The sequence below is a fragment of the Ctenopharyngodon idella genome, chromosome 19 (assembly GCF_019924925.1).
Source record: "Ctenopharyngodon idella isolate HZGC_01 chromosome 19, HZGC01, whole genome shotgun sequence".
In the NCBI taxonomy this organism is placed as follows: Eukaryota; Metazoa; Chordata; class Actinopteri; order Cypriniformes; family Xenocyprididae; genus Ctenopharyngodon; species Ctenopharyngodon idella.
Genome location: NC_067238.1, coordinates 30,187,240 through 30,199,521, shown reverse-complemented (window position 1 = coordinate 30,199,521; position 12,282 = coordinate 30,187,240). Strand labels below are relative to the sequence as shown.

The 12,282-nt window shown below is 33.7% G+C and overlaps 1 protein-coding gene across 1 annotated transcript; it reads right to left on the bottom strand.

Annotated features, from left to right (window-relative positions):
- Positions 1–6,369: 6,369 nt before the first annotated feature.
- Positions 6,370–10,671, bottom strand: cd164l2 (CD164 sialomucin-like 2). The gene is made up of 7 exons (XM_051873767.1): positions 10,454–10,671; positions 10,204–10,321; positions 9,419–9,526; positions 7,400–7,477; positions 7,280–7,309; positions 7,034–7,175; positions 6,370–6,887 (listed from the first exon to the last, which is right to left on the bottom strand). The coding sequence occupies exons 2-7, from the start codon at positions 10,277–10,279 to the stop codon at positions 6,872–6,874; spliced, it is 450 nt and encodes a 149-aa protein (XP_051729727.1). The 5' UTR covers positions 10,280–10,321; positions 10,454–10,671; the 3' UTR covers positions 6,370–6,871.
- Between the last annotated feature and the right edge of the window lie 1,611 nt (positions 10,672–12,282).

The window sequence follows — 12,282 nt, the reverse complement described above, 5'->3', positions numbered from 1 at the left end:
ATATTCATGTTCGCAAATCTTGTTTCCTGTTATGAAACTAAGAATGGAGAAACAAAACTTTTCTAGACATCCAAGAGCTAAAAAAAAATAGCGGGGAATTTAAGAATTAAAATGTGAAGCAAGCACAATTTGCATATGTTGTTTTGTTTTTTAATAATCAATGCACATACACTTTGTATATGGGCCATTCTACAGAAACTGCTGTGCCACAACCAAAAAACACATTTAAAAAGAATTAAAGTATTCAAATTTTAGATGTTACCTTCGAACAGCTTCTAAGAACCCTAAATTTCCCCCTTAATTTCAACTTGTGAAAATGACATTGAAATAATTTTTGCATTTTTTTCCATTATTGTTTTTAAAAATATATTTTAGATTTTTTTTTTTTTTAAGTGAAGTTAAAAAATATATATTTTATATTTTACTTTTAAATCATGAATCTTTATGTTAAAAAAGCGTGTCCTGCATTTTCATGTCACTACCGAAACAGTGCATGTTTTAGTTCATTGGCTGAGACTGATTTTAATCACACGTCTACATTTTTGTTTAGGAAATATTCCTCTGTCCCTCCCTCTCATAACCTCTCTTTCATAGTAGATAGGTACCATCATTTTGAGTTAAATGTGTTCAAAAGTCTAAAAATCTGTGTGTAACTTTAAGGAACGTCACTACCAAACACCTTTTTTCTGCAATTAAGCAAACCTTTTTTGGGGTGTTATTTCATTAAATTTAGTTTATATATGTGTACAACTGTTCAGAACTGTGCTAGCTAGCCATGTACTGATTAGCATCTTTGAGCTAGGCTCAAAACTATCTAAAATTGTCTCTACCTAAACATGTGAAGTTTCGGTAGTGACATCATTGTTTTTTGAGTGCTATTTGACAAAATTTAGTTTGTTTTCTGTGTACAACTGCTCAGAACTATACTAGCTAACCATGTGCTGATTAGCATCTTTGGGCTCTAAAATAGTCCTACGAAATGTCACTACCTGAAACAGTCCTTCATGTTTTGGTAATGACAAAAGGGAACACATAATCATTTATTTGGTGGAAATAAACAAAATTTTAGTACAGTTATGCAAATCATTAGTATTTTAATATGTTTTAGTAATGTTTTAGTATGCGAGTTAAAATTCTGTAATGTGATGTGGTGGCTAACAACACATTACTCTCACTACCGAAAATGTGCAGTCACGACCGAAACATGGATGTTTTGTCAAAGATAAAGTATATTGAATTATCAACTAAGATGTTATTATAGTGTTTGGTTCAATGTATATTCAAACTAATGAATCCTTCACTTTGACATCAGTATGATAAACTGATATATGCCTTTTACAAAGAAAATTGGATTCAAAATACAACAAATCTCATTAATTACACTTGAAATATTGTTAAAATTGTAATTGTTATTGATTTACCTGTGAAAACATTTTAATAAAATAGCAAAAAAATATATTTACAAGGTAGATGTAAACAAAATCTTAATAAGCCTTTTTATTAAATTATTTATTATTGTGTTTCGGTAGTGACAAATTTGGGGAGAGGAAAAATATTCCAAAACTTTCTGAAAATACAATATGAGAATTAACTGCACAATTAATAGAAATGTGTACCTTGGATATTATACAATTATCATACATACAAAATTTGTGGAAAATGCACATTTTTTTCAAGACGTTTCCAACTCTGACTTTGAACCAATTCTGTAGAATGGCCCATATATTTATATATGCAAGGTTTAATATTAGTTTTATTTCAAATTCTTATGCATTGTCTATAGATTTCAGATTTTATAAGAATAAATAGTTTTACTCGTAATGTGACCTCCTGCCCCTTTAAGGCTGAGAAGTGATAAACTATCCAAAAATTCTGTGTTGTCTCTCTGAAGGCCAGCGTGAACTTCTCAGCCTTGGCAGAGTAGATTAAAGAAAAGAATTACTGCTACTGTAATAACCACTGTTTGGCTTAAGTATCAAGAAACTCCTAAATTAGCATTTCTTTCGTCAGTCTTGGAGGCTCGTATACCACTTCCCTTTTTTTCTATTCTTAAGACAGATGTTTCCAGGCTTAACCAGGCGGAAATGGAAAACAGGTCACTGACACACAGATGTATTACTGGTGGAAACAAGCAGATGATACAACTCACTTGTTGTGGAGGGGGGTGAGCTAGCAAGTTATATTAATATAGTTAATCACAATCTTGTTAAGTGCATTTATTCATGCCATGTTTAATCTGAGAGGTGACCTGAGGGTGACCCGAGGAAGGGAGGAATGGGAGGGTAAAAAGTTTTTAGCTACTCTTTCAGGTTTATCAGCTTGATTCATTGCTTCATGCTACATTAATGAGGAGAATGTTTCTGTAGTCTGATTGAAGGTTGTTCTCTGTCTTATCTCTATGTTTTGACTCACTCCTTTCCAGCTGGTGGAGGTCTGTCCTGAAGACAGCCAACCCTGAATGGGAAAGATACTATGTTTGTTCTTGTTTTGGGCTATGAGAGGAGAAACAGAAACTGATTGCAAAATATTTTATATGAGACAAACAAGAAAATAATTCCCTGGCACAACTGAACACTTCAACTGCAGACCAGTTAGTCTGAGCATGATTTTGAGGATGGTGGTGTTGGTGAACACTGAAACTGCTTTTACTCCATCCCATGTGTGATGTTAGTCATGAATTTGATTGGATGCTTTTGATTTGGGTGGCAGGATTTGTTGAGAGTGATTGGCCTCACATGAACTTTGTGGTGAATCATCAGGAAGTGTTGAGGTCTACAAAGAGTGCAGTAAGACTTGTTGACTTCAAAGGATATTTTGGCTTAAGTTATCAAACATGTTTCCTCCATCCTCTCCCATTTCACCAAAACCAGAATTTACAGATAAAATGTGTATTTATGATTCCTAGTTTAATGCATGGTGTATTAATGGTTAAATACTGACACTTTCCATTCAAAAGTTAAAAGTAAAGCCTCATCACGCCACAGATTATTGTCCAAAATGCTTTAATTAATGTGTAAAACAGCACCTTGGAATTCTTATTTTTATTTTCTGATTATATATTTTTGGTGTTATTAGTTGAATAAATGGTCTCCTGTTTCTTTAAGAACAGACACCGATGCCCTTTGTGTCCTTGAGTGTTATCTGAGTAAGATAATAAACATAGTATTTTTTTCCATACTAGAAGTCAACTGTTTGGTTACCAACATTCAGGGTTGTATGTTTGGAGGAAGTTGATGCTCACAGCTAATTTTGTTGCATGCCCACTACTTAAGTGGTGTTAAAAATATAATCACTTCATACAATCTGTGTGGCTGATGATGGAAAAAAAAGAGATGTTTAAGATAGTTTTGAGGTTAATTTCCTGGTCCTTCCTGTCACATAGGCACGGCCTATAAAATTGGTTTTAGTTTGGTTTGGTTTTCTTCATGCATTTTATAAGACTTCTTACATTCTGCAGATCTTTTGCTTTTACAATTTTATGCTTTTTTCTATATTATCATACATATTATCAGACATATAACCATTGTACTTTAATTAACTAACTATTACATTTATGCATTCAGCAGACGCTTCTATCCAAAGCATCTTAGTTATTGGATTTTGGCATGATTAACAGAGTTGATGTTGAATCATTGAAAAGGACAACAGTCAGAGAGAATGTGTTTGCCAATTAATAGCAGTAGTACAGAGCAGATGTCTGCATCCCTCTCGTCTCTCGTCTCTCGTCTAGACACACACCAGTTCTCACACGTCCACCCCCTCACTGAGTGAGCAAAAACAAGAGACATCGGCATATCTGAAAGATAAATGATGCAGTGAGAGAAAAGAATTGTTTTTTTCTTAATAAAGAATAAATTAATAACAAATGGAGAATAACTTTGAGCATGTAAGTAAATAATAATTAAACTTTAATAATTGAGTACAATGTTGAAATGAAATAAAATGTAGGTCTAAAAATTCTATGTCTGAGATCTGAGTATAATAATCTTTGCGAAGAGAACGAGAGAGAGAGCAAGAAGACAGCAGAAGTGAATAACAGAACAAGAGCAAGAAATACAGGAAAACGTACATCCTCCCAAACTTGTGTTTATGTCAGAGAAGAAAAGGTCAAATAGTCTTATCCATGATGTCATACATTGGTGTAACAGCTAGGTCGGTGTGACCGGTCAAATGCTACAGCTGCAAAAATAGATGTGAGACGACGTGTGGTTTTGACGCCTTCAGAACAAAGACAGCAAAGCGAGAACTTTCAAATATCATATCTTACATCTTACAAACACTGTTTCTGAAAAAGTACAATATCTTTAACTACCAATTCTAAAAAAACATCAGTCGTTGGAATGCGTCCAATAGCTAACAAAAACACCAGTAACTAAGATGTATCTCTTAACATATGTGAACATGTGAGTATCAATGAGTAACTAAATACTTGAATATGATGGTTGATATATGAATGTATGATTATATGATTTCAAAGATAGATTGAACTAATAAAAAGTAAAAATCATAGATGAATAATATGGATAAAATTGGATACATTTACAGTTTGGATAAACCGATAGTAAAAGAGAAGCTAATACAAATTGTAGGGTTGAAAATGAACAGAAGTTGTATTCTTGTTAACCCCCCTATTCTTACCAAAAGGGCCATTTTGAATTTCTAAAGCCACTGAGGTGCTGATAGTGATCTAGACCAAGACATCAGGGGTTTGCTGCTGTCACACCTTTAGTATGGTAATGGACAGCTGTGATCTGCTGATTAGCCAGTTTGAATGTCTTAGATTTGTTTTTAGTCACATGGTCAAGGAAAGGATAAAAGAAGATTGTAACTGATTTTTTTTTCTTGGGCTCTGCTTTTAGATTTCTACCTGAGCTCCCTGGACAATGGGTTACTATCCATGATACACCAGACTCCTCAAGTCCTCAATGGCATCTTTCTACACTTTCTTTCTATTTCTCTCCTACTTTACCTCTCAGGAAACATTTCACATACATGCTGGATAGAAATGAACTGTTCATCTACATCTATTTTCAAGTATAACCATTAGTAACTAGTAAAGTAATGCATTACTTTTTCAATTTACAACAAAATATCCAAGTTACATTTTCAAATAAGCAATGCAATGTTAAGTGAAATAAAGGTCAGAGGTGTTGTGTGCGCTGTGTAAATATGATGGCTATTGTAGTTCTAGACTAAATGTAAACATGCATTTACTCATCTCACTTGCACGAAAACATTCAGTATTCCTCAAATTGAATAAAAACAGTGAAATGCAATCTCGTTTTTAATCCAGAATGGCAAAAAGGTTTGTTTGAGCTGCTGTTTAACAGGCGTAAATATGCATTTCCTTCAGCCTGAGGCTTATTTATTTAACTTTCGGTGTGAAAGGGCCTTAACATTTGGCAAAAAAAAAAAAAAAATGTTTATTAAAAAACAAACAAGCAAGCCCAGCCCAGGTGAGAAAAAGTAAAGCAAAAGTAATGTAACATTACTTTTCATAAAAAGTAACTAAGTAATGCAATCAGGTACTTTTTTTAAGGGAGTAACGCAATATTGTAATGTAAATGTAAAAGTAACTGTCCCCGAGTCATTATTTTTATTAAACCCTTATGATCACAAATTATGTGCAAACCAATTATTTTATTTTTGTTTATATTCTGAATTAGCTTTTATTTTTTTTATATATTTTTAGTTTTTGTGTTAATTTTAGTAATTCTGTTATGTGCTTTTGTCATATTTTTATTAAATATTGCTATTTAGGTTCAATTTATTATTTTTCAGTTTCTGTTTTAGTTAGTTTTATTTCCGGTTAATAACTTAAACTTATTTTAGTTTATTTATAGGCAACATTTCTTAAGTATTTCAACTAATATTTATATTTTATTTTATTTCAGCTTAATTTCAATTAACAGAAATGTTTTAGTTTTAGTTAACGATAATAATCCTGGTGCAAACTAGTCTTGATGCAATATTAATTGCAATAGTCACATCCTAGCAATGCTCTCTCCACATATTTTGGACTGAATGTGTGTGTATATGGTGAGTGTGTGAAATCTGAAAACTTCTGATAAAAACTATCTGCTGTGATTTCTGGAAATTCACTATAATATACAGATATAACACATTATACTTTAAGAATATTTCAGGCATTACATAAAAAAACAATAACATTATATTATGCTTGAGGGGGTTGTAAAATTGAGGTAAGCTGGTGAAATTTATGTTGAAAGTGGATTAAAGAGAAAATAGCTGATATTCTCAAAAGCATGCTACTGTAAGTGTTTTATTAATAATGCATCCTGGCTCATTATTATCCTTAATGGTATTGAATTCTACTGACACCTACAGGATTAATTCTGTATAACACCCCAGGGTCTAATTACTTTATTGCTTCATTATTCATAAAGGAATAACAAACTTAATGCTACATGAGTCTAGGTGACTACCTACAAAACATAACATTTAATAAAAAGAAAATACAAGGGCATGCAATTAATCAAAATATGAAGCAGAATTGTTCTTTCAGATCAATATAACAAACCAGAGAGATTTAAATCAACTTAAACAGATAAGAACACACACCACTAGAGACCATCATAAACCCACATTCAAATGTGAATAATCCTCTAATATATTTCTCATATTACTTCTATATTGTTTTCTTTTCACATATCTCTCTTATATACACACAAATATAGTTGGTGATAATTTAACCAAAGTAATTTAAAGGCTAATAATAACATTTTAGGACCCTCAAAAAGAGAAAACAGTGTCTATAGACTTCTCGCCCATGCATCATCTATTCCTGTGAATATCTGCTTCTCTTTATGTTTTGTTTTGTAATTTTCTCTCTCATTCACGACCTCTTTTCTCACTGAGGTTGATCACTGTAAGAGAAGGGAGAAAAAACAGTTACTGATCTACAGAATGAATCATTCTGCATGTACATGCCTTAAATGGCATGCATTAAATGTTGAAGGACAAAATTAATCAAGAAAAGCTCAGATTCGGTTAATAAATGAATATTGCTCACATAGTTTCATAGGTGCTGTCTTTCGTTTTGAGGAACCGCATGGCAAAAAAAGCCCCAGCTTGCAACACCAACACCAGGATGATTCCCCCAATGAAGCTAGACAGGTCAAATGATGCTTGAGAGAACTCGGAGCTCGTGTTATCTGCGTGTGAGAGAGTGTTATGGCAGAGAATGAAAGAGAGAATTCAGTAAACAACAGCAGCAGAGACATGTGAGGATTTATACAGTGAAAATTAAACGCCTCACCTTTGCCACCGCCATCAGCAGACCCGCCATCTGCTATAATATACAAAACATACATATCAAACACACTCCTTATATAAAACTTCCATTTGCAAATGTTGTGATTATCAGTTTTTTGCTCACTTTGGCACATGCCGGTCACATTGTAGACAGAACAGCCTCCAGAGTCTTCAATGTCAGACATGCATCTCGTGTCATTTCCTGAAAATTAAATGCATAATACCAAAGCTGCTTTAAGGCAAGCTTTCAAGGTCAGAAATAGAGAAGGATGCCAGAGGATGTTTTTTTTTAAATAGATGTCAATGGAGGAGAGGCAAAACCTGTATGAATTCTTTTCTGCTGAACACAAAAGAAGATATTATGAATATGAAGAATATGGGTAACCAAACACTTGATGGGCCCCACTGACTTCCATAGTATGGAGAAAAAAGAAAAAAAAACCACTATGGAAGTCAATGGAGCCCATCAATTGTTTGGTTACCGACATTCTTTAAAATATCTTCTTTTGTGTTTAGCAGAAGAAATAAATTCATACAGGTTTGGAAAAACTTGAGGGAAAGTAAATGAAGACTATTCCTTTAACATACCTCCATAGAACAACGTCACACACAACCCCACTATATCACCAGCGTGAGCTGACTGAAAACTAGCTAGATCGCAAAATGAACATCGCTATGAAAATGACAAGAAAATGAATACTGATTTCCAGTCACTATCAGGTAGAAGGAGGGTAATTTAAGTGCCTATTTGCTTTATTAAACGACTCTCTGGAACACTTGATTCTGATTGGTCAATGGCGCCATCTTACGGTATGGTATCTTTTGATATTTATTTTCAGGCGCGATTGTCCGTGAAAAAGTTGCGTAGTCACAAGAATTGGATTTAAAAAATAAATTAAAAAAGACACAAGAATCGGACTGCACAAAATCAGTGGACTGTGAAATTGCGCCAGGCGGACAAGGGAGCCCACATCCTTATTTTTAACGTAAGAGTGGGCGCGGCCATTTTAAACTTGAATGTGCGAGGCTTCCGGTGTCAAACGCTTCCAGTTACTTTAGCTGTAAAAAACAAAACAAAAAAAAACGTCCGTTATGTTTCTTGATGTTGCAAACTCATATTTGTTATAATTTTATTTTAATATATTATTATAATCATAAACGCACTGCACTTGGTTATTCATCTAGCTTAGCTACATCTGCGTTAACTCACGTTACCGCGGTACTTGAGAGTATGTGATTTCTGAGACATTGTAAATTTTATAAGATAGTACAAGGTAAGATTATATAATAATCCAACTTGAATTAATATTTAATGTCCACGTATTTTTATTGGCAGATAAGTTGTGTAAAAAGCAGGATAATGTCATTCAGTCGAAAATAAATTTGCATAGGCAGCAATAATATTTATTTATTTATTTATTTTTTAATAATGACTATGTTATCAAAATGATACTATATTATCAATTACATATTCGCGTGTACCTACTTAACCATATTTTGGGGACAAATTTGTACGAAGAAGTCAGGTAATATGACAAAACTTCCTTTTAGGCACATTCTCATTGGTAAAAATGGTTTGGAAATAAAGTAAATAAAGCTTTTTTGGAAAAATTAAGAATGTTTTCTGATAGTGTTAGGATGTGGCTTAAGGTTAGTTTATACATAGCTGTATATAAAAACAATAGAAGTCTGTTGAATGTCCCCGTTTGAGTAGTTAAGTTGTGTTTGTGTAAAGCTGGGTGGGCATATACAGCATATAAACCTAGTTGTATTTTAGATATGGGTCTAAATGAGAGAGAGACAGAGATTGTGTTACAGACTTGGTTGCCTTGGCAACAGAGCATGAATAGACTAAAAAAATGCTGCTTCTTGTTGAACATCTCTTTCTCTCTTTATGTCTCCCTCACACTTATTTCCAGGAGGGTGGATCATGGTGTTGAATTATTTACTGAGACTGATGTCTGTGTGGACGGCAGCTGTAACGGCCTGCGTTTGAATAATTCACCGGGTTGTTCCTGAGATAGCTCTCCTTGGCTAGGATCGCATGTCCGTCAGTGGGATCCTCTGTATGTGTGTGCATAAACAACAGAGACATTGCACAGGAGAATACATTTAAACTCATATGCTACATGTGTTCTTTTACCGTCATTACAGCTTTGCCAGACACATCGTGTCAGGTTGAGGGCCGGGTCGCCGCTTATGCAGCCATCACACGAGTCAAACTGAGAACAGTTCACGATGGCTGAATCATCTGTCAATCCATCAAGAGATAAAAGATGTAAGCTGTTAGAAGTTAGAAATGTTATCAATTAAATTAATCACATTCACTCTCAAAATTAAAGGTTTTTATTTGCATCTAACGTTCCATGAAGAACCTTTAACATCATGGAACACAAAAAGGTTCTTTAGATTATTAAAATGTTCTTCACACTAAGAAAAAATGGTTATTTTTAAAAACTGATCACTGAAAGGTTCTTTGGGGAACCGAAAATGGTCCTTCAATGGCATTACAAACCTTTATTTGTAAAAAAAAAAGAAAAAAAGAGGGTGGCATGCTAATTTATACAAAATAATCTTAAAAATTTTAAGCAAACACTCAAATGCAACTGAACAAAACATACTTTTTTTCTAAAAGCTTAGTGTCTAAATTTGCATTTCTTAAAAGTCTGTAATCTCAAAACTACACTGATCAAATTTAACAGAGATTAAAGTGATGTTTTAAAGTTATACTATTTTAAATTATTAATTCTTGTTTATAAGCTAAAATCCCAAATATAATGATTAAAATAAAAAAGTTGCAATTGGATATCATGGCTGAGAGACATCAGAGCAATGATCAAAAGAAGGTTTGATTTGCAGAATGTTTCAGGGAAAACTATTTTGAAAGTTAAAATTCTTCAGCATTCATATACAAACTTGTAAACTTACCTGATTCTTGTGAATTGGTTATAATAACCTGCGTTAGAAGTAGAATCCCACAGAGTGCGGCCACCACACACCTCATCCTCAAAAAATCGACAGTAATTCCACCTATAATAAACACAAACTGTGCACAATGCACAAACTGACTTAAATTATCAATAAATTATCAATTTTAGTTGATGTATATGAGTGAAGAACTATTTAGCTCTGAATCAGTCTAACTTTACTAGTCAGACTTACTCAGCTGAACACTGACCTCAGTAAACTAGCTAAAAGCTGATACAAGCACTATAGACGCCAACAAGTTGTCACCTGATGAACTGAGAAACACACAAATAACTTTCCCTCACCTCAGAAAGACTAAAACTAAAACCTTAAAGAATAGGAGTCATAAATGCACACGTGCCTGTCAAGCTAACATCCAATCCCAAATGTCTGTGTCCTCCAGACAAAAGGTCGTTGAGAACTGTGAGGAGCATGTGGTTATGTGTGTGTGTGTGTGTGCGACTGGAAGGTGTGTAATGTGAGACAGGTAACATGGCAACCAAATGGCAAATGACCATGTCTTGATATCCACACCACTGAAGACATTCTGCCTTTTCACAAGCAGACTGCAGAAATTTGTCACACCTCACCCCAACAGATGCAGGTCCATACTGGTTCTTTTGACCTTCTTTATGTTAGTCTATCTCTCTGGTGGTCCAGAAAAGGTTTTAGGATACAATTCTAGTGTAAGGTAAAAGGCTGTGGATGCGTATATTATATATAACACACAAACACATACCAAAAGGGAAAAGAAAAACAATGACAGCCGAAAGGAACGTCACAATATTTGTTTTTATGTTTTGAAATATACAAAAATGGCCAAAATATATTGCCAATGTAGATACTTTCAATAAGATTTAGTTACTTAAATGTATTTTTTAGCCATTTTTTGAGTGTATTTCATTCTAATTATATGTATACTGTCTTATATATACATAGGCTGATAAAAGTAATTATTTTCAATATTAGCCAATTGTTGAAAAACAGCCGATGATCAGGGCCGATTATATCCTGTCAATCAAAAGGGGGTGGAAAAACGTGTAAAACTGCAACACATACTGTGTGTGAACAAAAATCTCTTTTGTGTTGAATTTAGGGCCAGTTAGCAGACAACAGTTAAAAAAAAATAGCGACGTTAAAACAAGCTTTATTTTGACCCTATGAGTCACCTGTAGTTCAAGCCAGGGTTGCCAGGTCTGCTGTATTTCTCTACACCAAACATTATTTGTAGCACGCCTTCCAGTAATTCAGTAATTCCAGTTTTGCCGTCCAGTAATCGCAAAGAGCTTTGTGTTTTGTTACTTCTGATAAGAAACAAAGTCTCAGCTTTCAAATTCTGTCAATTTTATCACGAAATTCAAACAATAAATGGCGTTTTGACGCTCTTAAACATGACGTGACAGATCGCTGTAGCGCATTAGCTCACGTGGCAGCGCGGAGCGTGAGTTTTTACTTCCACATTAATACAAGTTACAGCATGAAAAAACATGTATGAACATCAAAAGGTATGTTGAAAGATACAGTACAACTTACCGACATGTATCACGTCATGTAATCGCTCAATCAGTGTTTTAACCTCGAAAAGACGTCAATAAAACAGCCTGTGAACAATATCACAACCTTGCATTTACCTCAGGAATGTTGGCCAATGTTCACAGTTTGTTAGTCAGCTATAAAAACACTAGAGAGGAGCTTATTTACTGTTAATTATAAATGTATGTTTGAATAAATTTCTAATGAAGACGTGTTTATGAAAACTAGGCTACTTTGTGTGCAGCTGAGTTGAATAGGCCTACAAACATTTCAGTTTTTATTAGTGTAATTATTATTATCGGAAAATAAATAGCTGAATATAATAGTTCTATTATTATAGTAATGTACCAAATGAGAGGGTTCCCTGTATATTTTACAGTTGGGAGAGTTTTTTTTTCCTTAAGAAAATCAAACTATCTGTATCAACAGATATTATTCTGAATAATCAGCTATTGCTATTGACTGAGAAATTTAGTATCATTGCATATCTATATTTTTTTGCCTATT

Excerpts from the sequence above, each read along its gene's own strand:
- cd164l2 (XM_051873767.1), bottom strand. The coding sequence starts at position 10,279 with ATGAGGTGTGTGGTGGCCGCACTCTGTGGGATTCTACTTCTAACGCAG. Across the intron at positions 9,527-10,203 it reads AACCAATTCACAAGAATCAG|ATGATTCAGCCATCGTGAAC; the intron begins GTAAGTTTACAA and ends ATGGATTGACAG. Across the intron at positions 7,478-9,418 it reads CTGGCAAAGCTGTAATGACG|GAAATGACACGAGATGCATG; the intron begins GTAAAAGAACAC and ends TTTAATTTTCAG.